The sequence below is a fragment of the Phascolarctos cinereus genome, unplaced genomic scaffold, assembly GCF_003287225.1.
Source record: "Phascolarctos cinereus isolate Bilbo 61053 unplaced genomic scaffold, phaCin_HiC Scaffold_2;HRSCAF=192, whole genome shotgun sequence".
NCBI lineage: Eukaryota > Metazoa > Chordata > Mammalia > Diprotodontia > Phascolarctidae > Phascolarctos > Phascolarctos cinereus.
The window spans coordinates 22,364,920-22,392,711 of record NW_027555625.1 but is presented as its reverse complement, the minus strand read 5'-3'; the positions used below and the strand labels follow the sequence as shown (position 1 = coordinate 22,392,711).

The 27,792-nt window shown below is 45.7% G+C and overlaps 1 protein-coding gene across 1 annotated transcript in view; it reads right to left on the bottom strand.

Moving 5' to 3' along the window:
* The window catches only part of EXOC6B (exocyst complex component 6B), a 453,944-nt gene that overhangs the window by 345,031 nt on the left and 81,121 nt on the right, over positions 1–27,792 (bottom strand). The window contains exons 4-6 of the mRNA XM_078149108.1: positions 26,707–26,797; positions 26,551–26,596; positions 19,097–19,301 (exon numbers count right to left, since the gene is read on the bottom strand). Of these exons, the coding sequence (XP_078005234.1) occupies positions 19,097–19,301; positions 26,551–26,596; positions 26,707–26,797 (342 nt within the window). The remainder of the gene's footprint in view (positions 1–19,096; positions 19,302–26,550; positions 26,597–26,706; positions 26,798–27,792) is intronic.

The following is a 27,792-nucleotide window of genomic DNA, read 5'->3' as shown; positions in this document are numbered from 1 at the left end:
TATTTCCCTTCTGCACTGGATTTGTTGGTGAAAAAAGAAATTTAATTTTATGCAATCAGAACTGTCCATTTTCTCTTCTGTGATCCTCTCTGTTCCTTGTTTGTTCACAGACTCTCCCCCATGCACAGATCTGAAATATAATTGCTGCCTTTTTCTCTAATTTGTTTATGATGTTATCTTTTATATCCAGTTCATTTATCCATTTGGAGCTTACCTTGGTATGTGGTGTGAGGTGTTGGGTCTAAACCCAATTGGCGCCAGTCTGCTATCCACTTTTCCCAATAGTGTTTTTTTCCCCACAGAGTGAGGCCTGGGTATCTCGGTTTATTGAACACTGGGATATTAGGTTCAGTTGCTTTGGTATGATGTATACCTGGTCTGCTTCACTGATTACTTCTCTATCGTTTTAATCAGTACCAAATCATTCGTACGACTACTGCTATACAGGATAGCTTGACATCTGGTAGTTCTAGGCTCCCTTACTTCCTAATTTTTTTCATTATTTCCCCCCCTGAGATTCCTAACCTTTTGTTCTTCCAGATGAATTTCATTATTATTTTTCCTAGCTCTATATGTAATCTTTTTATAGTTTGTTTGGTATGGTGGTGAATAAGTAAAGTAGTCATTATTGTCATTTTTATTATATTAGCCCAGTCTAGCCAGGAGCAAAATTTCTCTGATACTCTAACACGCAAGTTTTCAAAGGAAGAAATCCAAGCCATCAACAACCATGTGAAAAATGCTCCAAATAATTAACAATTAGTGAAATGAAAATTAAATCAACTCTGAAGTTCTACCTCACACCTATCAGATTAACAAAGATAACAAAAAAGGAAAACAACAAAAGATGGAGGGACTGCGGGGCAAACAGCGTACTGATAAACCATTACTGGAGCACCATTACCATCGGTACAGCTACTCTGAAAAGCATGTTGGGACCATCTCCCAAAAGTTACTAACCTGGGCATCCACCCTCTTTGACCAGCAATGCCATTACTAGGCCTAGATACACCCCAAAAAGATCAAAGAAAGAGAAATGGTTTTTCTATGTAGAAGAAGTATTGCAGCAATTTTTGTAGTGGCAAAGAACTGGAAACTGAAGACGGGTCCTTCAGTTAGGGAATAGACAAACAAATGATACACGACTGTGCTTCAAAAAAACCTGAGAAGACGTATGCAAATTTGTGCAAAGAAAAGTGAACAGAACAAGAACAATTTACACCATAACAGCAATACTGCCCAAGTGAACAGTTTTGAGAGACTTAAGAACTAGAGTCAATGCGTGATCCAACCACACAACTCCAGAGGATCAGTGACCCAGAATATCACCTGCCCCCTGGCACAGAAGCGATGCACTCAGGAGGCAGAATGAGACACACATTTCTGGAAATGGCCAATATGGGAATCTGTTTGCTTAAGCATAGATTTCTGTAATTGGGTTTTGTTTTTCAGTGGGATGGGAAAAATGCTTGATGATTTTAAAAAGAAAATTTAATTTTAGAAAAGAAAATATAGGGATATTATTGCACCACAAGAAATGACAAACATGAAGAATTCAGAGAAACTTGGGAAGAGACCTGTTATGTTACACAAGTAGAGATAAATACACACAATCCGGAGAACAATGTCTATACATTGAAACATGTGAAGAATGCAGTGACCAATGAAGTACGACTCCACCCACTCAACTGAAGCTGTAAATCACAGGAACAGAGTAGGGCAAACGGTGTCCAGGGTGGTCAAGGTGTTGGTTTGTCTTCCTTATGGTATTCCTTATCATATTCCTGTATTTCCTTGTTACGAGGGAGGCTTCTAGTGCAGAAGAGGTAATGGGAAGTAATGGGACGTTACCACAATGTAAAAAATAAAGAAGCATCAATAAAAAAAACTCATTTAATGAAAACTAAGCGGTACACATGGAAAGAGAAAGGGGACACGGCAGCCATCCCGCTGACCCCAGTCTGACCCACGCTGCTTTGGTCTATTATAAGAGCATCCTTGGGGGACACTCCTCCTGCTCCCAATTTTCCTGAAGCATTTGACGCCTCCCTTCCTCCAGGTCTAGGCCAGCACGCCAATCTGCCAGAAGGTCCTACCGGACCATGTTCTCAGAACTTTCGGGTCTCTGCTGTTTCCTTGTTAAATGTGGTTCATGCAGTTTTGCTCTCCTTTCTCTTCTAGTTAACGGTTTAAATAATATTAGGTCACAGTACCCATAGAGGAAAAGGGGGCAGCGTAATGCAGCTCTGGACTAGAAAAGTCAAAAGGGAACGAGGACAGCTGAAGAACAGGAGAAATGCTCCCACTGTACAATGCCACAACATATCACCAAGTCTGGCAATCAGTCAATAAATTAAGCACCTGCTATGTGCCAGGAGCTAAGTGCTGAAGATACAATAAACTAAATGGAAAAGACAAGTTGTCCTTGCCCTCAAGGAGCATACAATCTAATAGGGAAAGATGAGACACAAAAAGAAGCTAAAAGGAGTAGGGAGGAAGGGGGGCGGGGACAGGGATGGAACCCCGAACATTTATCACCATGATGTAATCCAGGGGCGAAGCCGGGTAGGAAGAGAGGTGGCTGGCCTGGAAGCCCTCCTTAAATAGAGATTCTGGGAGCAAGGGGCTGGGGAAGGGCCAAAGAACGTGCCAAGTGTGTTGAGGAACCAGGACCCAAAAACAACCCACTGCTGTCTGTAAGGACAAGAGCACTCTTCTAAACGACACAGGGAGGATCGCTATCACTTAGCAGATGCTTCATTCACGAAGAGTCACAAAGTGGAAAATGAGAGCCTTGTTTCTGATCAGAGGTTCTTAACCTGGGGTCCATTCACCTTTTGTTTATACTAGTGAGAACTGCTTCAGTATAATTGGTTCCCTTTGTAATTCTATGTATTGTATGCATTTATACATGTCCTTCTGAGAAGGGGTCCAGAGCCTTACCCATTCTGCCTGCCCCAGGGGTTCAGGATAGCAGAAAGTTTAAGAATTCCTGTATTTGATCCCTACACAGTCCATTCCAGCTCTGAAGTTCTAGGCTATTATCTATGACAATAACTTAAAGTAAGGAAGAACAGGAAAGATGCTTAAAAAAAGAAAAAAACTAAAACCAAAAGCAATAAACTTGACACACTCCTAAGGAGCGGCCTAAGCAAAGAACAAAGAGTGCCTAATGCTTAAGGCCCATACAACTGAAAACAAAGCCAAGCGCGGCAAATGGGACCGTGGGAATGCGTCCTGTCCTCGTGTGAGAAGAGAGAACCCTACAACTCCTCAGCTGATGTGCGCAGCTCCAACATCCGCCAGAAAACTTACCAAAACACAACTCATCAGAAGCCAGAGCTCATGGCCACAGGCCGCTTGCTCTGGCACTGAAGGCGGCCTGGCAGCAGCCGAGATGGGCTGGGTGGCTCAGTAGAGACTTTCTCAGATTGTTTCTTTCAAGGTCAGGGGAGGCACAAGTTAGCCACATCCTCCAGCCCCAGCCAACAAGCACTGATTTTTCTCTCCCTCTCACAAATTGATCCCTCCTCCGTGGAGGCTGGGGAGTGGAGGGATAAAAAAAGCTAAGAAAAAGAAAAAACAACCTTGTAACAAATATGCATCATCAAGCAAAAGAAATCCCCACCCTGGCCATGTTCAAAAACACATAAGTCATTTTTACATCACCAAGTCCATCAGCTGGCTCTCTGCCAGGAGGTAGGCTGCTCCTTGTACTGAGGAGAGTTCCAAAATCTTTCAAAGTTATTTGTCTTTGCCATATTGCTGTTACCATATAAATCACTCACCCGGTTCTCCTCACTTCACTTTGCATCAGTTCACACAAGTCTTCCCAGGATTCTCTCAACAACAAATATTTGCTAAGCATTTACTATGTGCTTAGCACCAGGGAGCCAAGTAGAAAGGATCCAGTCCCTGCCTCAAAGAACTTACATACTATGGCAGGAAGACCACACATAAAAGGAAGCAGAAGTGGGAAGGGGGAAGCCCTGAGGAGGGGTGTGGTCAAGAAAAAAGTCCAGAGAGTCATAAGGGGGATCCTGGAGAGTACAGAAAATAAGGCAGAGCTGGCATTTTCCTTAAAATGAGGATTCTACGAGGAATCAGCCAATCAGAGGAAAGGGCTTCGGGGCAGAAAGCATTTCATTGTGAGGAGGGTGACGAGATGCCAAGACTCTGGGGAGTCTCTCAAACTCTCTCTTAAAGAGACCAACAGCACACTGCAACATTGCAGTCACAGAACATGATTTGTTTAGCCACTCCTCAATCTATAGATACCTTTTTACTTTCCAGTTCTTTACCATTACAAAAAGAGCTGCTATCAATATTTGTCTACATATAAGTCCATGCCATCTTCTTTCATCTCTCTGGGGTGTAGGTCTACAACCTCTGTTCCTAGGTCAAAGGATGCACACACATTAGTAACTACTTAAGGCAAAGTTCCAAATTGCTTTCCAGAATGGCTTTACCAATGAACAGCTCAAGCAAATATGCATTAACTTGCCTAGTTTTCCTGCAGCCCCTTCAATTTTTGTTATTTTGCTTTACTATCCACTTTGCCACTCTGGAGGGTATGAGGGAGAAACTCCACATTGCTTTCATCTCCATGTTGCTCGTTATCATTTATTGCAGCACTTTTTCATAAGGTTGTCCATAGCTTCAATTTCTTCCTTTGAAAAGTGTCTATCTCGCCTCTATTTATCTACTGGGAAGAAGTCCCACTAAGGCCAAAGAGTCCCCACATTCCTCAGAGAAGGCTGCTCAGAGCACCAATGGCACAACAAATGAAAACCACGCTATGAAAAAGTGGCTCTGTCGATGCCGAGCACTGTCTGTCAAGCACTGGGCTTGAGTTTGGAATCGGGGTCTTGGAGCCCCAGCTACACAAACGTCCCCAGAAAGACAAAAGAACAGCACCCTTTGGTCAGTCAGTCAATAAAGATTTCTAAAACTCTGATGATGTGCGCCAGACCCTGTGCTCCCAACCAAGCTACAAAGATATTACCAAGTGCATTTCATTTTCGTTCCTTGTTTTCCCACAGATAATTCATCAAAGATATCAGTAAGTATAAATATGAGATCCAAAAAGCATCTAGCAATTATGAAGTTTTAAAATTTGTATTTCTCAATCTGATCAAATTCAAAGTAGATAATAATCTAATAATAATAATAACAACTAGCATATAGACAGCGCTTGAAGGTTTACAAAGCACTTTACAAATATTAGCTCATTTGATCCTCACAATAACCCTGGGAAGTAGGTGCTGATATTATCCCCATTTTACAGATGTGCAGGTGAAGTGGCTTGCTAGGGTCACACGGCTACTGTCTGAGGCCACATTCGAACTCAGCTCCTCCCGACTCCAGGCCCAACACCATCTGCTATGCCACTGTTCAGGGAGGTTTAGGGAAGATGAGTGGGAGCAGCTGCAAAATTCAGGCAAAATCACCTTTGAGTCGGTTTCTTTTGCCACAAGGAACAAACCAGACATGGGCTCCACAGAACCCACCGGCCTTTCAGATTTTCAGTCTGGTACGAGCATCTTCTGGTACTTAAGGTGCCGCCCTCCGAGAACGGGATAGCCCCAAGTCCTGGACGCCACTGAAATCAACACCAGGAAGCAACTCCCCCAACACGTGGTGTTTTGTTGGTTGAAGAGCAAATGTTTCCAGGCTTGCGCTTTAAGGCCTAAGCTCTGGGCACAAACACATGCCGGGCCCTTTCACAACCCCTGGAGTGTTATCTTGCTCTTCCATTTGGGCACCAAGAATCTCAAACTTGAACTCTTCCCGGCCCAAAGTCTCTTCACTCAGGGGGCATGTGAGGTGGGCCTCCTCCTCCTCCACCTCCAGGGGCCTGGCTCTACCACAGTCCCACCAAGTCTGGACCTCAAGGAGTTCTTGTCCTCTCACTGCTGTGCACGAGAACTTGTTTTCTTAATTGGCCAGGCTGATTTCCCAAAAACAGGAACCTTAAAAATTAATAAAGAACCATGATCACACCACTTCTTTTTCAATGGCTAACCCTCAGAGGGCTCGATGGTTGCTGACTTCTGAATTCAAACAAACACTCTCATGTAGAAGGGGGTACCAGGCAGCCTGACACACATTTCTTCCCCCTGCAGATGACTGACTACAGTGACCTGCAGAGAATCTTCTCCCTCTGCTTGCACACACACAAATAATAACTGAAAGCTGTTCCAAATGGGCTGGAGATGTGCAATTAGAAAAGTATGTCAGGAAGTGTAAAGGAGCCTGAATTTGTCAGCAGAACAAAAATTTTCCCAAGCTTTCCAAACAAGCCAGCTGGAGCCAGGGTCAGCAGGCAGGCCAGCCGGGGCTCAGCCTGCTGCCACTGCAGGAGGCTGCTCTGGGGACTGGCTTCTCAGGAGGGATGCCGGTGTTTGTCCTTCGTTCTCAAGGAGGACCATGACGTCAGGAGGGTGAGGCCATGACTTGCAGGTGAATTGGAGTTAGGTGAGGGAAGGCTGTGCAACATCACCAGCTTCACTCTCTCCTCCTGAGCTGAGTCCAGGGGCCAGATACAGATCCGGACGTCTGGAGATGGCCCCTCTCAGGAGGGACAGGGAGCAAAGAGGGGATCCCAGGCAGGGGGAGAACCACACTGGACTCAAGGCCTTCTTCCCCCAGGTGCATCCAGTGAGCTCACTCCAGCCGTCCTCTCAAGGAGGAAAGCCCAAGAATCCTAGGAATTGCACAGTCAAGGTCAAAAGGCCCTGAGACAACGGGTGCAAGAGCCAGATACAAAAGCTCACCCATTTGTTCCCAGTTCCCCTTTGCTTTCTCAGAGGCCTGGCCTGATGAAGAAAATGAAACCTTTTATGCCCTTTTTGGTTTAAGGATCTCATCTGCTGAACTCCTAAAAAAAAGTGCTAGGCTCACCACTTCCAAACACTACAGCAGACTAGGGATGACTAGGAGCACAGCTAAGGTTCCCGAGGTCATGCACAGCTCCTTGGAAGGACAGCCCACCTTTTTTCGGCCTTACTCTTCTGCCGGAGGACATTTAGATAACAGTTAAAGAAAACAAGGAAAAGAACCACAGGATGAAGGGGAACAATTATGCATTTGAAGGTAGCTCCCTGGGAAGGCACTAAAACAAAAATGAAGATGAGGCAAAAATGAAAGATATCAATAGAAATTTTAAATTTAAAAACTGCACTTGAAAATTACCTGGAGAAATCATAGGTCTATACTCTGTCCATAAACACGAATACACTTAGCTCAGAGCCCTTCTTACCATCACACGCTACCTTAGCTTTAACCCTTCTTGTTTTGTTCAAATAAATGTGGGTCTCAAGAAATTACAGCAGGGACAGCTAGGTGGCACAGTGGATGGAGCACCGGCCCTGGATTCAAGAGGACCTGAGCTCAAATCTGGCCTCAGACACATAACATTTATTAGCTGTGTGACCCTGGGCAAGTCACTTAACCCCACGGCCCAACCAAAAACAAAAAAAGAAAGAAAGAAATTACAGCAGAAGACAAAACACGCACGATATTCATCTCCTAAGAGAGAAGGGGGCAAGTCCTTTCTCAATGAATTGTCCAAATCTCCCAGCCATTCAAAATCCATGGTTCACTTAACTTAATCCTGAAGTGTCAAACGTCTCCTCCTGACTGATGTAAGTCATTAACAGAATGGAGTGGGAAAGCACTAATTAGGCATTTTCTGCATACCGAGCACCAGGGCCACAGACAGAAAAGACGGTCCCTGCTGTCGAGGGGCTCCTGTTCTAATAAGGAGAGAAAACACAGAGAGGAAGGCTGAGCTTCAGGGCAGATAGAAGGATGGGCACTACAGGGGTGCCAGCGCATGGCAAAGCACAAGGTGCCGAGGTCTGAGCAGATCGGACAGCAACACCGAGTGCAAGGGCAGAACACGCGGTAGAGCCTGGTGGCCTCTGAGGGGTAAGGGTGAGGTACATGGTCACCAACCAATGACTATGAGGAAGGAAGGCAGCGAGTGTCAGGGCTGGACACACACAGTAGGACAGTCAATCAACAGGTGACGAATGAATGAATGCAGCTTTGGTAGTTGAGACAAGAAGGCAGGATTAAAGGAAATAAATAAACTCTGCAGAATCATCAGGTGGTTTGGTATATGAGGGAAGACATGACTTAAATGGTTTTTTTAAATCACTTTATTAGGTTTTGGTTTTTTGGGTTTTATTTTTTTAAGGCATCTCCAGTCAAGCAAACAAGAAAGTAAAGCACTTATTATCTGCCAGGGACTTTGCTAATACAAACATAAGCAAAAAGATAAACAGGCCCTGGCCTTAAGGAGCTTCCAGTCTAACAGGATAAGAAAACACATAAAAGGGAGTGGGGAGGTTGGCTCCGAGCACCCTTACAGGGCATAGTGTAGGAGTTCAAAGACTGCAAAGTACTACAAGGAGAAAAGCAAAGGAGAGAGCATGGTTCGCCTGGGTACTTCCTCAAAATGGAGCCTCCAGGAGGAATTTACCAATAGAGGAGGAGACCACAAGAGATCTTCCAGAGTGAGATGGCCACATGGATGGAAGAACCTGACTCAGCCCTCCACAGGGAGAGCTGATTTCCCCCTCCCAGCGCAGGAGGCTACAATCCTCTGGATTTCTCCATCGTGCCCCCAACATCTCCTCATCCTGGAAGATCACTGCAGCCTAAACTCACAAAACTGACACCTCGAAGGCACCATCTGGCCCTGAGCTCCTTCCCTCCACTGCAGAACCTCCAGGGAAGGAGAGGCCCAGCCAGCTGTCTCTTCCTCTTCCAGCAGCTGCAATCACTGCATTTTTCTATCATTCATAACCACTCCTCAGGGCCTTTCTTTCCACTCACCATCCTTTCTACGTCTTCCCCATTCAAATGGAAGGCCCTTGCCAGCAGGGCTTGTCTGCTTTCTGTTTGTATTTGTCATTCCAGCACTCAGTAAGTGTTTAATAAAGGCTTGTGGACTGACTGAATAGCGTTTAGGCCTTTTTTATCCTGGGTCAACAACAACAGAGGGGAAAAACAAACCTACAAGAGAATCTGATTTGATAGACCCTACTTAAAAAAAAAATGTAAAGAACATGAAGGAAACATTGGGGGCAAAACAAAAGAATGAATCACAAGCTCTTCAGTCACTCACTAAACACTTAGTAAGCATCTGCTATGTGCCAGGCACGCACTGAACTCTGGGAATACAGAGAAAGGAAAAAGGCAGACCCCATCCTCTAGAAACTCAGTTTAATGAAGGAGACAACACGCAAATAACTCTGGACAAACAAGCTAGATGCAGGATAAACTGGAAAGTCAGCAGAAGAGAGGCACTAGAATTAAGAGGGATTGGGAAGTGCTTCCTGTAGAAGGTGAGATCTTAGCTGGGCCTTAGAAGTCCAGGAGGCAGAGGTGGAGGGAGAGCATTCCAGGCCTGGGAGACAGGCAGAGAAATGCCCAGAGTCAGATGGGGACCAGTGGCACTGGATTTCAGAGTACATAGTGGGAGGGCTGGTGGAGGGATCACATTGTGATGGGGTCTGATTCTGGAGGTGATAGGGAGCCCGTGAAGTTCACCAAGTAGGGAGGGACTGATATGGCAGACCTGCAAAGGCTGGCTTTCAGAAGATCACGTTGACAGCTGAATGGAGAATGGGTGAAGTAGGGAGAGACACGGCAAGCAGACCCCCACAGCAGCCACTGCAACACTTCAGGCCTGAAGCTATGAGGGCTTGTACGATGGTGGCAGCAGTGGCAGAGAGGTGAAGGTGACGTATATGAGAGATACGATGAAGGTAAAGTCAACAGAACTTGGCAACACCTTGATTACGGAAGGTGAGAGTGTGGAGTTAAAGATAACACCTGGATGGGGAGCCTGGGTAACCGGAAGGTCAATAAGAGAGAAGTCCGGAAGAGGCGAGGGTTTGGGTGGAAAGATGATGAGTTCAGTGTAGGACACGCTGAGTGTAAGATGTCCAGCTGGAGATGCTAGAGGTCGAGAGGGAGCCTAGGGCTGAATGGGACGATTAAAGCATGAAGATGAAAAATAGGAATCCATGAGAACTGAGGAGATCACCAAGTGAAATTATATAGAGCGAGAAGAGAAGAGAGCTTGCCTGAAAAGACACTACCCAGGTATGACCTGGATGAAGAGCCAATAATGGAGACTAAGAAGAAGCAGTCAGATAGGCAGAAGGAAAACCAACACAGAGGACTGGCACAAAAACACACGTGTGTGTGCACACACCCATACACACACATACATACACATCCACTTCAGTGTGGGGGCACATGCACAAATACACATATGAGTGCATGTGGACGGATGGATTCAGCACACAGTCCTCTCCTCATGCTTCTCATTAAGCAATCAGGAATCCTTTCATTCTCTTGAGTAAGTAGCAAAAGAAGAGACTAGCTTTGGGAATTAAGAATAAATCCTGCCCATTTGGGGAAAAAGGTGTTTAAACCTTAAAGACTGATTTACAGACCATCTTTTTCATAGCACTTTCAGGACAAAGTAATAGGAAATGCTATTTGTTTTTCAGTATAAATGTCTTCTGGGTCTAATCTCATCCAGGAAAGCAAGCCATGGTTATGGTTCCATTTAAATGGATAATGCGGTCCACAGGGGTTAGTGAGGTTCTGACAGGCCAACAGAAGTGACGGGGGCTCCCCGCCTTTCAGCAGCCTCGGGTGAACAATTCCGAATGCAGGCGGCTGGGTTTCTTACCTCCCATCAGCCTCTTTTCTACAGCCAGTCATCGCTTGCACCTCATATGGAAGTTGTTTTTCTCCTGTATGTGTATTTTACAGTAAATTAGATGGAGCTGCAGCTTTGTGGAAGGCACTGAACAGAGTGTGTGTGTGTGTGTGTGTGTGTGTGTGTGTGTGTGCTTGCGCACACGTGCGTGCTCAGCCCCCCAGGGCCAGGTGGTGCGTCCTGATGCACTGTCCTCTCCTCTCAACAACCCCAGGCCCCAGCCACGTGTGCAGGTGGCATCCAAGGGTGAGGTGAGGAGCCAGAGCCCAGAGTGGGCCCCTCGACCTGGGGCCTGGCTCTCACTGGCCCTGAACAGCCCCAGTTGGGAATTCCTAGGATTGTTGAGCTCTCAGCAAACACTTTAATCTTGTCCCCTACCAGATGTTTTCCTTACTGAGCACAAAAACTCCATCAGAAGACTGAAATGAGTGAGGAAATGAAAAAAACAAATGATCAAAAAGGATGCTTGAAAATAACATCAGAGAGGCCCAAAGCAGCGATCCTAGAGGCCCCAGAGAGGATGGGGCAAGGGGATTCTTCTGTAGGAAAAGGCCTTGGCAGGTAAATTCAAGAAAGAGTTCTGGAGTATTTTGTTTTCAAGTATAACTACCCGTAACCTATGCCTACATATTTCTTTTTTTTTTCTTTTTTTCTTTTCTAATCAATTGGGTAAGAAAATAACATTTCCTCTCAAGGCAGGGACAGGGGAAAGATCACACAGAAAAGGCTTGGACAAGAATAACTAGAAGGTGATCTTATAGACGTTAAGCCCATAAGTCAAAGGAAGCTGGATTTTGCTGGGTGCAATACGTTTACTTTTGCTTTTCCTTTTTCTAAAAATGCTCCTTTGGACAGAGAATTTTGTTATGCTGACCATCACAATGTGCACAGCCTGAGTCTCTTCTCCCTGCTCTGATCGTGGATCCATGTTGTCAGAAAACAGAAGCTGCCCTAGGAATCACAGGTTTGCAATCTCTCCTTGGGGGATGGCTGTCTCCGGGAACACGTTTGGAGTCACCTAATCCAGGCACATTCACTTACAGCTCTGTTTCCAGCTAGGGTGACCTTTGTTCCATGTGCTCTAAAGGACCGGCATCTTCCCTGGAGAAATGGGAGGATCACAGAATTGGAAGGGAACTGGAGAGGTCGGCTGAGATGCAGAGCAAGATGGGAGAAAGAAGAAATCTGGAGCCAGAAGAATGAGGTCTGAACCTAGTTTCTGTGACAAATCCTGTGAGTCCTTGTCTCCTCCTCCAGAAGAAGGAAGCAGCAGATTCCGTGGGCTTCCAGTCCTGAATTAGCCACCTGAAGCTCCCTGCCTGCCTCAAGGTCTGCAGAGAGTGCAGAAGAAGAGGCATGGAACCTCTGGTCCCTCTTCTGCTGTGATCTTCGTGCTGATGAAACTCAGTTTGCTCTGCTTCTCATCTCTTTTTGATTTCCAGTCTCTCAGGATTTGCTCCCAGAACTTGAGTGTCACAGACTGAGCAGGAAATCAGATCTCTGCAAGTCCGACTGACCCCTTCAGAAAGACCCGACAAAGACCGGGCGTGTTCTCGAGGTTGTTGGCCTCATTCTCCAAACGGAAAAACTGAGCAGAGTTGGGACTAATGGAACACAGGGCTTTGGACTTCCTGCCCAATGCCCTCTCCACGCTAAAGGCACCTGGAAGTTCTTTCTGTTTATGATTCCCAATCTTCAGCAAAAATGACCAAAATAGTGGATCCAAATCATAGTTTATCCAGGCTTCTTTTTCACTGTCTCGCTCCCCACCTCTAAAGTTATTTCCACAGTGGCTTGAGAAATGGCCCACATAATCAAGTTTACAGCTGCAATGAAACAGTCTGGGTAAGGACAGCTTTCCAGGGCTCACGGAAAGACCCTCCTCGAATAAGTCTCCATCTTCTGTGTATTCCTACAGAGACGCAGAGCCCGACATGTATCAGCGATACCATGCACCTAAAGGAAGAAAAGGGCTCCCCACTCCCCATTTCCTCACATACGCTTGCCCTCTACTATTTAAAAAGCTTTGCCAAACTCATTCACCATCACCAGCCAAAGGAGCCTGCTAACCAATCCAATCCCACCGTAGGTATGAGATCTTTCATCAAATTCCTCCCAAGAAGTGCAACATCATAGGACTCATCAGGTTTCATTTAAAGTTATAGGAAGAAGAAATTAAAGATAATCCTCTCATCAAAGCTATGAAAGGGCAGCAAAGAGACAAACAGATCCCCAAAGTAAGCAACATTTATATGCTGAATTAGCAAAGTGCAGAAGCATTCTACAACATGCCCATACACTTTGTTTTGTCTTGGTGGCAAAAGGAAAATTGCTTGTAAAGACAAAAACATATTAACAAGAAAAGTCTAGAACCAGAAGGCACCTGAACTGGTCATCTAAGGCCTCAGAATTGCAGCTAAACTGGATAAAAGCAATCCCAATATTGGCGACGTGCTTGCTCCGCACCAAAACCAGTCTGCCTGAGACACGACGCACCAAATTCTAGCCTCTGTGGCCCTCAAGTCTGATTTAAATTCGATCATGTTTTTAGATGTCGAGCTGTAACTGAATTGGAGAAAATGGGCCCCTGCTGATGTGGTAAGCTAGCTCTGGAGGAAGACTGACCCTGAGGTCTTGGAAGCAACACCTTCAGAGTACGACATCAAACCTCACCACTAAAGAGGGGCTAGAAGCAGGGGAAGTAAGCCCCTATTACAAAACATTTAATCTCTATTTTCAGTCGCTCAATTGTTTTATCTGGCTTGAGAAAACACTGGCCTGAGCCAAGAAAAGTAAGACGGCAACTTTAAAAATCTATAACACAAGAACACCGGCCCATTCGGGCTTGTAATGGGAGCTCACTACCTATTAAACATAAGTTTTGACAGTTCATCCCACTGACGCTATGAAAAATATACTTGCTTCCATGTGTCTGTTTGAAAGGCAGGCAGGGAACTTCGGCTGTCCAGATCCCAACTTTATCCAATAATGACTCTGGGATTGGCTGTTCTTGGCCCCCTGTGTAGAAATGTTAACAGTGCTTAAAGTGTATACTTAACACACCACACCATGCGAGCGGCCTTTTTCATATGTCTTACATATTTCAAACGTTAAACTATATAATGAAAACACATACCGGATATCATCAAGTGTTAATAAGATTAATTCATTCCTAACAACTCCCCAGCTGAGATCTGAAGGAAAGGTCACCGGGTCAAAGTCAAAAGCAAGCTCAGTGCACTAAAAGACTTTCCTGTCGCTGTTGGATGGAGGTGCTATGACCAACAATTCTGCGGGGCAGCAGGAATCCCCAGAGGGCTGGCACAGAATGAGGCTCCGCCATTTTCACACACTACCCAAGACAAACTTGATGGTGCAGGTGGCTTTCTTGTTTTCAATTACATGAAAGTTAAGTTTCTCAATGAAATGACACTGAGGCCCGTTCTCTCCTGCTGAGGGCCACAGCCCAGGCCGAGGCAGCTGCAGAACGGCTGGCCTGTCAGTGCCATTCTCTGCCCCGCCCTACCCCCACTCCCAATCATTGTTTCCTGTCCAACAGAGTGAGCCAAAGGATGTACCGCCTCCCCTGAACCTGGGCCAAGCCCCAACCATGGACTCAAGGCAAGGGAGACAGATCATTCTGATTATCACAAAATCAAATTTTCAACTCTGTCATCATCAGCCTCAAGGTTTTTACATGACAAAAAACAGCATTTACTTTGTTTGCCATCATGTCAAACCGTGTCTGTTTCCCTGCTTGAGAGGCACACAGCTGAAGAGCATTTGCACAAGCCTAATTTAAACCGAACGCTTCGAGCAGACCCCAGCTCGTTCCTCAGCCCCCTGCCCGGCAGATGCTGCTCGGCAGCAGCCAGGACTTCGTTCAAGCCCGGCGCCCTGCTGAGGGGCCAAGCTCCTCTGGGCTTTCGGAGCCCCACCTTTCAAGGGACAGGTCCTTGACTGGCATCTGCTGAGGAAGCTGGGGTGAAGAGAAATCTTTTCCTGCTCTTTAAATCAACCCTAGGGACTGGATAATTTTATGGCCCATAAAATGGTTGCAGCTTCACTACTAAAATGTGGGAATCTGATTTCCCCGGGCAAACTGATCACCACAAGGAGCAGGGGAGAGTCCCCTTTACTAACAAAGAGATGGATGAATTATGGAAGGCTGTCTTTGCCCATTCAATCCAATACTATTCTTTGCCCCTAATTTCAACGGGACAAACCTTGTGTTCAAATAAATGAAGTCAACTGGGCTGCAAACAGCCCCCAGAAGTAAGATGCTTGAGATTTGTTTTCAATGACCTTTGTCAGCCTTCTAGGGTGACCTGCTGGATTCAATTCAATTCAACAAATTGCTCATTAAGAGTCTCCTACACCTGAGGCATCCTACTAGGTGCTGGGAGTGAAGGAAAGTTAAAGCAGAGCCCTCAAAGAGATGACATTCCGAGCAGAGGCACAAGCAAATACACACTCTCTAGCAGTCCACACTGGAGACTTCCCAATACATCATGGCACAAGCCTGGTAGGGCCTCACCATGATGAAGCCCAGTCTTTCACTGTCTCTGCTGAGATCTCTTCTAAAATTCCATCTCCCAGAAATGCACATCAAAACAACTCTGAGGTACCACCTCCCACCTATCAGATGGGCCAATGCGACAAAACAGGAAACTGATGAACGCTGGAGAAGATGTGGGAAAACTGGAACACTAATGCATTGCTGGTAGAGTTGTGAGTCGATCCAACCATTCTGGAGAGCCATTTGGAACGATGCCCAAAGGGCTGTAAAACTGTGCACACCCTTTGACCCAGCAATACCACTAGTAAGCACTCTATCCCAAAGAGACCATAAAAGTGGGAAAAGGACTGACATGTACAAAAATATTTAAAGCCACTCTTTCTGTGGTAGCTAAGAACTGGAAATTGAGGGGATGCCCATCATCCGGGGAATGGCTGAACAAGTTGTGATACATGAATGCAATGGAATACTACTGTCCCATAAGAAATGATGAGCAGGTAGATTTCAGAAAAGCCCGGAAAGACTTACATGAACTGATGCTGAGTAAAGTGAGCAGAAATCAGGAAAACGCTGTACACAGTAACAACCACACTGTGCGATGACTGACTTTGAGAGACTTAGCTCTTCTCAGCAATGCAAGGATCTAAGACAACTCCAAAAGACTCATGATGGAAAATGTCATCCACACCCACAGAAAGAACTATGGAGCCTGAATGCAGATGGAAGCAGACTATTTCTTCTCTTTTGTTTTTTGTTTTTTCTTTCTTGTGGTTTTTCCCTTTCGTTCTGATTCTTCTTTACAATATGACTAATGTGGAAATATATTTAATATGATTGTACATGTATGGCCTATATCCGATTGCATGCCATCTTGGTGAGGGGTAAGGGGAGGGAGGGAGAAAATTTTAGAACTCCAAATGAATGTTGAAACTCCTCCCTCCTCTTGTTCTACTTCCTGTTCGTTAGTCAGTCAAGAGGCACGGGCTGAGTGCTAAGCACGTGCCAAGCACTGCACTAATTGCTGGGGATACAAAGAAAGGCAAAAACATGACTCCTGCCCTCAAGGCCAGCCTGTGAAGAAGCTAGCAGCAGTGCGGGCATCACCATGTTGCCAGAGAGAAAACAGAGGCTCAGAGAGATCCTGGGATCTCAAAGAGATAGTGTGCGAGCCAGGATTCAGACCAAGCCCTGCTCCGAGAGGGGACACATGGTCTACTGGGATCCCAAGCACCGAGCCAGTCCAGCACCTGGTACATAGTAGGTACTCAATAACGTACTCAACAGAATTCTGACCCCAAGACCAGGACTCTCTCCCTCTCTGCCATGCAGCTGAGTAAGGGTGGAAAGGCAGAGGATGTCAAAAAGCTAGAACCAAGAAGACAGAATTACTCAATGAGCAAGCTCAGGTTTCAGTAAAAGAAGAATGAGACCAAATAACAGGAATACTAAATAAAGTTACAGAATGCAAGAGGACAAAGACTTCAATAACTATTTTATTGGTTTCCGAGGATCATAGACTTAGAGGTGGAGAGGACCTGGGAGGCCAATGCATTCAACCCCTTCGTTGGACAAATGAGGCAATCACTTCTGCGATTTGCCCTGGGTCACCCAGTAATGTCCGAGGCAGGATCTGAACCCAGATCTTCCTGACTCCAAGACGTCATCTACATGGGAAATTGTAAGTGTGAAAACTCCTTCCTTCAAGGCACATTAGCAAGTCATTTGTAATTTACAGTTGCAGACAGTTACCTGGGATAATGCTGAGATGTTAAGTAACTTGACCATGGTCACACAGTGCTGGGACAGGACTTGAACCTGGGTCTTCCTATATCCAAGGCTATCCACTCCACCTGCCACCACTTAACATTTATCCAACAAACACTTAATGATTGACTAGTGTGCAAGGGGCAGCTAGGTGGTGCAGTGGGCAGAACGCCAGGCCTGGAGTCAGGCAGCCTCACCTCCCTGGGTTCACATCCAGCTGTGTGACCCTGGGCAAGTCACTTAAACCTGCTTACCTCAGTTTCCTCATCTGTAAAATGAGCTGGAGAAGAAAATGGGGTCACAGAGAGTCAGACACAACAGAAAAAGACTCAACACCACCACCACAATCATGTGCAAGACATCATTAAGGATGGGAGGAGCGCTTAGGCGTAGCGAGTCACTCCAGGCAAAGAAAGAAAACCCAGAAGAAGCCAATGCATGCAGCAGACTTGGAAGTACGCAACGAGGACCACGAGAGCGGCGGCCCAAAGGTGGCAGAGGAGACGGAACGAGTTCTGCCTGAACTGACAAGAGCAGGTTCAGGAAAGGGTCCACGGCCGTTCTGTCCAAAACAGCCCACACAACAGATAAGGCCTCCTAAATGGAGGCTGTCCCTTGGAGAGATGTGCTTTCAGACATTTCCTCCGACAGATTTCCTATCTTTTATCAAAAAAACAAAAGGAAAGGCCAGAGTCCCTTTTGTAAGAGATTCCCAGAGCACCAAACCACAAGGCGAAGAAGAGTCTCCCTCAGCTCAGTCCCTGCTCTCATGAAGCTCCCATTCTAATGGAGCAAGACAGCACCTATGGGACTGTTCAGAAGAAGGACAGCAGACCATTCACTCTGTAGGGCTGCAGAAAGAGCAGTTAAGGACAATGAAGGATTGCCCTGAGCATGACTTTCTGGTACAAGGAACACCGGTATTTCTCTGATAACAACAAATAAAAAAAGACTTTTTAACTATCAAGTTTGCAGGACACCCAGAAAGAAAAGCTTGCCTTCACTTCATTTTAAACTCTGCTCTTTGAATAGCATAACACAGGCAAAAAGGAGAGGAGAAAAAACCCCAGCAAACCCAGGCATCTGCATTCTCTTAGAAAAGTATAATTGGTAAACGTCCTCTGCTGGACCAGAAAAGCACTGGAAGGAAGTTCCCCAGGGTCAGCGGGGGCCCAGGAGACAGATGAAAATGACTCCCTCTTTCCATGTGCACAGTGATAAGAACTCAAAATGACCTCCTGAAGAACCGAGAACTGGCTTTTGGAGCCAAAATACAAACACTTTCCATAAACAACGGGATCTTCTATTTACTCTTCAGATGGTACATCATCAGGTAAACTGGGGAAATTTAATAAAATCAGTATGACCCGAATTGAAAAAAAGCAATAGTACTGTAAGTCATTACTGCTCTTTATATTCAGAAACACAAAAGGAGCCCAGACATTTCTGGAAGCTTTGGAGACAAAGACTGAGAGGAGTAAAAACTTAAGGCAAGAACCTTAAGCAATGTGGCCTATTTAGAGTGAGTTCTGCAGGCACACCCACATCCAGCTCACCATCTTGCTTAAAGGACAGGAAAAGAAGGCAACCGAGAGTCCTGCCTTGCACAGGCAGCCTAACTGAAGCCTTATCTAGAAGGTAAATTAGGTCTCCCACCTTACAAAGACTAAAAAGAAACAGGATTTCAACCACAGGCAGACTTTAAGCAAGACAGAGAAAATGCATGCAAGTCACGACTTACAGAGTGCTCCAAGGGCACACAGCAACAGTCAACAGTCAACAGTCTACTCATCCAGTAGGATGGAAATTTCAATTCACAAGCCAGGTGTAGCCCTACTAAGGGATGAGCACCTACTTCACAGGGTTATTGAAAGATCACAGTCAGCTCATATTTAGCACAGTGCCTGGCACAAAGTAGGCTCTTAATAGATGCTTGCTCCTTTCTCTGATTGAGAAAGACAAAGGCAGCATATGAAAATGTGTTCAGTCACTGGGCAAAGAGAAATCTTCGTTTAGTTAAATATTCAAACACTCCTTGCCCATCAAACCTCAAATCTAAAACCTACCTGCTTCATGGCAGTCTCCCCAATTTTGTCTGAGTGCTTTCGGATACTTTCCAAGAAGTCTTTGAGATCGGACATGGAAACATCCTTGATTTCTTCCCGAAGCTTGGGGATGTTGTCCACCATGACTTTGCAGAAACGATAGTGGCTCACTTGGGGCAGGTAGGTGTGTTCCAGGTGCTCTAGAGTTTTCAATGCTGGGTAATGTCTGTAAAAGGAATCCCACAAATTTAGTTCTGCCCTGGATTTCTTAGATTCACAAACTCCTTTCATCTCTTCTAAATGACAACAGTACAAAGTCTTCCTGAGGCAAGCTTTCCAATCTCAATTCATTTTCTTCATGCATAAAGATAGCAGACTTACTATTATATTTAGGCATAACAGTGAATGTAAGGAGAACCTCGGGCCATTTAGCTTTTGTATGTGTTGTCTAGATGAAGAGATACCTAATAATGGAGCCATGGGAGGTGAGGAGAGGAAAAGCAGGCATATTTATGCAGGATACCAGAAAAAAAAATGGAAAAAAAAAAGGGAAAAGGGAAAAGGACTTCCAATGACACACAAGACACAGAAAAAAACCCTCTAACCAAACAGTCATGGACCCACAGAACTGTGATGAATTTGAGCAGATGGCATAATCAGACCCTCTGCACGCTGTTGCCAAAGACTGACTATCGTGTTAAATGTTGAAGTGTTGATTACAAAGATGCCCTGACCCCTCTCCCTAGAGAAGCTGAGCCCCAGAAAACCAGAAAGCAGACTGGAAGTACACCAGAAAGACCAGTCCCACTAAAAGCCTAAGAAGGTAGTTAGCACACACAGACAGTGACAGTCCCAGAGTTCTGGCACGGGAAGTGGTGTGGTACTCTGGAAAGGACGCTGACCCACGGAGCAGAAGACCTGGCTTCAAATTCTACCTCTGAGGCTTGTAACTTTTATTATTTTTACTTTTTGAGTGAGCAAAAGTCACTGAGCTTCCCTGTGCCTCAGTTTCCTCATCTGTAAAATAAAGTGGTAGGACTAGATCAGGGCTTCTTAAACCTCATATGGTCCTGTGTGGGTCTTGACCCAAAGTTTAAGAAGCACTGAAGAGGTCTCAAGTGGAAAAAGTTTAACAAGCCCTGGGCTAGGTCTCTTTTAGCTCTAGAGGTCTGATCCACTGGTCCCTGGAAGCTTCTGGTCCAGTCCCAAGTGAGCACACTTATTCTGTGTGTATACCTATGACAAGGAATTTACATGACAGAGCTGTGAAGTAACCATACTGAAGAGCACTAAGCATATGCAATGAGACTGGGTCTGCTGTTGCTCAGTCTCGGTCCGACTCCTTCTGGCCCCATTCGGGGTTCTCCTGACAAACATACCAGAACGATTTGCCCTTTCCTTCTGCAGCTCATTTTACAGATAAGGCAACAACAGGGTGAAGTGGCTTGCCCAAGGTTACACCGATAGTCAGTGAAGGAGGCCACATTTGAACTCGGGAAGATGAGTCTTCCTGACTCCAGGTCGGGCATTCTATGCACGATGGGGCCCCCTAGCTACCTGAGATTGGTCTAAGCACCTGATGATTGTTTTTAAAGAAAACCTTCAGCTATGCAACCCCTGATTTCTGTATCCAGTAACGACTGGCCCCGTAGTCTCCAAGATGTTTCCTTGCGCCCTGCTTGCCGAAGAGATATATGTACACATGAAGATTCTGTAACTCAGACCCTATTAGAGGAGGAAGGAACCTACAGAGGGTCTACGTTTCACCTTTGAGACTCACCAACAAGCATTTATTAAGGACCTACTATGTGCCAGGCTCTGAGGTGCAGGGTATATAGGTCCAAAACATGAAACCGCTCCTACTCACAAGGAGCTCACATTCCAATGGGGGAAACAAGTACATATAAAAATACATACAGCATAAATATAAAGTGAAGAAAAAGACCAACAAAGTAGCTACATACAAGGCACTAGCAGCTGAAGGAATCAAGGAAGGCTTCAGGCAGAAAACAGTGCTTGGGCTGCATCTTAAAGGGAAAGAAAGCCTCGATGAGGCGCAGGCGAGGAAGAACATTCCCGTGCAGACGAATGGAGATGGCCGCCTCCTCTGCAGGATCTCCATCCTGTTCGTGTCCGCTAGCTGTAAGCGTCCTGGTCACTATCTGGCCACTGAACCCTGATGGCTCTGGTCACTCTGCACAGCCCTGCCTCGCCTAAACCCAATTCACTTAACTGAGCCATGGCCTCGCATTCCCGAAGTCACAGTCCTCTCTGAGAACAAAGGACAAACAGCAACAAAGCATCCTTCAGGACTCGGTCCTGAGCCCTCTTCTCTTCTGTCTCTATCTGACTTCACATGGTGACTTCATCAGCTCCATGGGTTCAATTATCATCTCTATGCTGATGATTCTCAAATCTACCTTTCCTGCCCCAATCTCTCTGTGGACCTCCAATCCTGCATCTCCAACTGCATCTCAGACATCTTGAACTAGAGGTCCAGCAGATACCTTAAACACAACACATTCAAAACAAAACTCATCATCTTCCCCCCTAAATCCTTCCCCTTCTCCTACCTTCTCTATTACTGTAGAGATCACCACCATCCTCCCATCCCTCAGGCCCACAATCTAGGAGTCATCCCAGATTCCTCACTCTCAGCCCCGACATCCAATCTGTTGCCAACAACTGTCTATTTCTCCTCTGTTAACACCTCTCCAATATGCCCCCTCCTCTCCTTGGACACTGCCCCCTCCCTGGTGCATAACCTCATCACCTCATGCCTGGACTACTGTCACAGCTGCTGGTGGGTCTGCCTGCCTTGAATCTCTCCCCACTCTGGTCCGGCCTCCATTCAGCCCCCAAGGTGACTTTCCTAAAATGCAGGTCTGACCATGCCACCCCCTAATCAGTCAATTCCAGGGTTTCCTGTCACCTCCAGGATCAAATACAAAATCTCCTTCATAACCTGTCACTCACTCGGACCTTTCCAGCCTCCTTAAACCTTACTCCCCAACACATGCTTTTGGATTCAGGGACACTGGCCTCTGTGCTGTTCCCCAAATAAAACTCTCCATGACTCGACTCAAGATATTTTCTCTGGCTGTCCCCCCCACCTGAAACACTCTCACTCCTCATCTCCATCTCCTGGCTTCCTTCAAGCCTCAGCTACAATACCACTTTCCACAGGAAGCCCTTCATGATCTCTCTTAGTTCTAGTGCCTTCTCTCTTGATTTTGTTCTACTGTTTATCCTGTATATATTTTGTTTTTACACAGTTATTTGCACGTTCTCTCCCTTACTAAGTTGTAAATTCTTACCATCAGAAACTGTCTTTTGCCTTTCTTTGTATCCCTGGTGCTTAGCACGGTGCCTGACACTAGCAGGCACTTAACAAATGCTTAGTGACTTACTGAGATAGAATACTGTTCATGAGGAGCAGAGAGAAGCCAGTTGGGCTAGACTTCGGAGGGCAGTGAGGCAAGCTGGAGAAGGTAGGCTGCAGTTCAGGTTGAACAGGGCTTTAAAAGATAAACAGAGGAGTTTGTATTTTATCCACTGGAGTAAGGAGGGCAGAAGAATTCAAATGGCCAGACCCGTGCTTAAGGAAATTGGCAGCTATGGTAGAATGGACTTGACCAATGAGAGACTTGAGGCTGGGAGACCTATGAGGAGTTCATCTAGAGCAGAAATGAGGAGGGCCTGAACGAAGGGGTGCTTGTGGGAGTGGAGAAGGCAGAGAGTGCAGTAGATGTTCTAAATCTTGCAATGATAAGACTTGGCAACCGATGAACTATGTGGCCTGAGGAAGAATAAGAAATTCAGATTTACCAAGGTTACAAAGGTGTGAGGATAGAGGAACAGGGCTTCCTTTGACAGAAATAAGGACATCTGGAACTGGACAGGATTTAGGGGGAAAAGATAATGAGCTCTGGTTTCTATGTATTGAGTTTCAGATGCTTCCATGTTTTGAAATGTCTGGAAGGCATGATGATGGAAGACTAAAGCTCAAGGGAGAGACCTGGGCCAAATGTAAAGATCTGTGTCTCCGCTGCACAGATAAGGCCTGGTGCAGAACAGCCCTGGGGGAATGGCCAAGTGAGTGGACATGATAGGGATGGTGAGACAGCAAAGGAGACTGAGAAGCAGCAGTGGGGCAGAAAGGAGGTGACCCAGGAGACAGCAGTATCATGAAAACCCCAAAAGGAGAGAATATCCGGGAGAAAAAGGTGGACAACCATAACAAGCAGCTAGGTCGAGAATTCGGACTGAGAAAAGGCCATCAGATCCGGCGATTAAGAGATCGTTACTGCCTTGGAGGGAGTCATTTTGGTTGGGTATTAACGCCAGAAGCCACATGACACTCCATATCCCCCATTCTTGCCGTCCTAGCTTCCCTGACTCCCTTTAAATCTCAGCTAACATCCTACCTTCTTCAAGCAGCCTTCCCTCTGAGACTGACCCCACGGATTCTGTAAATGTGTTGTTTGTACATAGCACTCTGCATGTTGTCTCTACCATTAGATTGTGAGCTCCCTGAGAACAGGGACTTGGCAGAAAGGAGGGGTGATACCCCTTCTTTGTATTTCTAGGGATGAGCACAGTGCCTGGCACTTCACAAATGCCCCATGGCTTGATCTGAACCACACACATCACTAAAACTTTAAGGACTTCAGTTTCTTCACATAAAAGCATATAAAGTACATGAACTACTATGAACTTCCTCCCACAAGGGCCATGCTCCATTCAAGGAACAAGGTATCCCACTAATAACTTCACTCACATACAATCTATGCACTTTCATATAAAATACAATTCTCAATACCCAGAGGGAATAGCCAATTGAAACCTACTACTTTTATCTTTGGGGGACTTTAAATTTCAACTTTAGCCCCTCCCACCAAACTTTCTGGCCCTGAAACTATGAAAATGGCCAAATGACAAAGAACAAGGAAGATGAGAAAAAAGACCTGAATGAGTCAAGCAGCCCCTGGGAAATGAAGATGTGTGTCCTCCCTCAGGTTGCTACTTTTAAGAGTCATTCATCTTCCTGCACTCTTGCAAATCCTAGCTCCAGGAAGAATGGCAGTGTTTTATGCACCTGCCACGTGGACACAAGAATGTGCCACTCGTTGCCTTTGACATCTTTTCGCTCTTTTGAAAAATTAAGCTCACTTTGACTAACATAAGTCACATTAAAAAAAAAAAAGCTTCCCAAGTCTCTACATGGGCAGCAAACACACAAGCACCAAAGACTTCTACTTAAATGACTAGTTACAGCCATTCAATGCTTCTTGGCCATCCAACTCCGGTGTAAATTCATCCAACTAAAGGAAGAAAACATTGGTTTCTTCCCATAACTCCCTGTTTTTCCTTTTCTCCCAGCCTAAAAAAGGAGTTGTTTTTAGTTTTGCAGATTTGTTTCAATCAATGAATAAAGCAGTGTAAGCAGATCTCCCACATTAGGGTGAACCTCATGGCTCCTAATGCACTCACTGCCTTTTTTATTTGTGTTCATATTTACCCCAATCCCTCCCAAAAATAAAAATAAATGGTGAAGACTGAGGTCTCTTTCCCCAATTCAAAAGGGTTTTCAGCATAAGCTACAGTTAAGTCTCGGGGAAGTTGTTTTTACTCAGATTTTATAGACTCAAAGAACAGCACAATTCACATGGCTTAGTGTAAACAGGACACTGTTTATACTACAATTAGGTACGAAAAGCTATTTGCAATAAAATGTGATTCCTCTGGAGAGAAACTTAAGAATGGACAGAAAGCCAGAAATTAAGCCAAAGAGATAAACACACTTTGGGGTTTAGTTATATTTTGGAACGTTGTTTATAGAATGAGAGGAATCTACCCATGTGGCCTGTGGACACGTTAGGCATCTGCTGATGAGCTCGGAGGCAGCATGCTGCCAACATCTGGCCTGAGGAACAGCTCCACGTTTTTATGTCTCACAGTGCAAAGGCCAATGGTTCCTGGTACCAAGGAATGTCGCCTCATTCCTTCACTGTCCTTTTGTTGGTGTATTTCATGGCCGTCTTGTATTCTTCTCTTCAAGTACATCAAGAAATTCATAACTTCATTCTCCAAGCCAAGCACTCAGTGCAAATAACTAGCTGTACCCCTGACTGTCGGTGGTCACCAGGGTCCAAACTGCACTGGGGCTCTTTCTGAACTTTTGATTAGAGAGCCATACCCCACTTTGACCAAGTACAACATCACTAGAGGTATGAGGGAGGAAATAAAGTCATGTGGCAGGGACTGGGAAAGGAAAAGAAGAAAGCTGGATAATCAGTCCTGGAATAAGTGAGACAGAGAGTACATCCCAAAGACCATGCAAGCTAACCTAACCAAAGCAGAAAGCCCCCAGCCCTGCCTCTAGCCTACCCCCCAAAGCCATCTTTCAGGGCAGTGACTCTCATGAAGAAGGGACCAGCCATCCCCACCAACTCTTACCCATAAGGCAGGAAAGCCACCTGAGCCAAAGCAGAAGGCAGAGGATCCCATTCTAATGGGCGGGTGGGGGGGACACAACAGCCTATCCAGCGGGCTTGCAGCTGAGACCCTCTCCATCTGTTGTCTCCCCCTACCCCCCATTAAAATGGGATCTTCGTGAGCACAAGGGCCATCTTGCTCTTCTCTCTCTATTGCCTAAACACAGGAGGTGCTTTCTCATCCATGCATCCATCTTAGGAAGAGGTGTGTATCAGGCCAAAATGAAGAACATTCTTTCATTCAACGTTATGCCATGTACCCTGGTAATTTGCTGATGCCAAACATCAGGGGTCAGCAAACTAAAGCACCCAAACTCGACAGCCAATGTGTGCATTTGTAAAAGGAGATAGGATGTCCAGTTTCCATCAGGCCCTACAAGTGTGGCCAAAGACCTCTTCAAAGGTCTCTGAGATCAGGCAAGACTCTAGGCTCTATCATTTTATATAAGGAAAACACTAGCAGTGCCCAGCCCAGAGATGAAGTGAGAAAACCATCTGAGAGATGTTTCTTCTTGGCAGAACCCAAGGCAAGCAGGTGCATGAAGAAACGTTCTCCCTGGCCATACCTTTGCATGGTCTCATACCAGCGATCATCTGTCTGTAAACTTTCTTGTGCATCCTCTACTGTGAATAGTGAAGAAGACATTTCTAGAACAAGGGATGATAGCTAATCCCCCTTACAGATCTGTATCACCACAATCTGTGTCTGTGCCCCATTGTCTGACCAGACGAGGAACTCCCTGAGAGCAGGAGCCCTAAGGTACCTCAATTTTACATTTCCCTCAGCCCCAAGGAAGCCTGGAGCTTTGAAGACAGCCAGCAAACCCAGGCAGAGAGCAAGATCCCTGGAGAAACTGCTGGTGGGAAAGCCTAATGGACAGCACCCCAGATGAGGGAATCTTCCTCCTTACTGATCTGAGCACAGCCAGGGAGAAATTTCAGTTCAACACCGAGAGAGACGTTCCGGAAGTCCCTTACCTTTTCGTTTTCATCTGTTCCCTCAGTTTGCTGTACATCTCCAGGACTGGAAAGAAGAGGGGAAGATACCATGCAAGCATTATTTAGAGGAAGGGAAAGACAAATGAAAGCTGAAGGAACTGCCCCCAGACCCCCACTCCATTTCTGCCTCCTCACCTGGTAGACACAGCATTAATTTATCAACCGTGGCAGAAATATTTCTCTGTTGCAGTCGACACTGCTTCAGCTCTTCCATTGCTATTACCAGCTTGGAGGGCAGAAAAGAAAAACTGAATTAGGCCAATGGTTGTAAACAAAAAGCTTTCCCCCATATTCTTCTACCTTGTGTTCAATTCATCAGGAAATCCCAGACAGTTTCACAGTAAGAGCTGCCAAATGGACAAAGGAGCTGCCTTTCCCAACCAATAAAATATCCCCACGCACCTCCTCATCCTCTACCCCCATCCCCAGGTGCTGCCCCACTCTCTCCCCATCCAGGGCTCCTCCCCAATCTTTCTGATATGGAATTTTATCAGGCCTCAGAAAGGACTTTCTTTTTCTGAAGTGTGAGACTCGAGGACATCTGATCCCAGTGGGCATATTGCCACACACAACCCCTCAGGTGGCCTTGAAAGGTGCTGTGTTTGTATCTCTGTTTCTGCAAATGAGCCCAAATTGAAGGGTTAGGGGTATTTCTGAGCAAGGACTTTGGTAACTTTAAGAACAAGGGACTGTTCTTGCCATACTAACTAGGCACTTCCAACGTTTTAAAGGTTGTTATCTGAGGTGATCCTATACGGTAGCCTCCATCTCTTTAAAAGAAGGCTCAAGAACCCAGTCTGGCCATTTACAATGCTCCTCTTTACAAGGCCTCAAAACAGACTAGCTCAGAGAACCAGCAGAACAGGTTTACAATTAGGGTATTTGTTAAAGAGGCAGAAAACAGCTGTGGTTAACAGCGAACAAAAGGTACTCGGGTGAATCAAATCAAACTTGAATGAGCATTAATTAGCTGGTGTTCCTAGCCTCTGGCATTCATTGCAATGGGTCCAGAGCGGGAGAACAATTTTCTATATAACCTTTGGTTCTCCTTAAGACCCAAAAGGGAAACCAGTTTCAATTTAAGAGAAGAAGGGCTGGAGGTGGGATTTTATTTGGTACAGGGAACTCTAAAGTGAGGACCCTCTCCCTACAGTCCCAGATCTCTCCTAGTTCCCATCTTAGGGATTTGCCCAGAACACTGGAGGGTACAGGGATTGACAA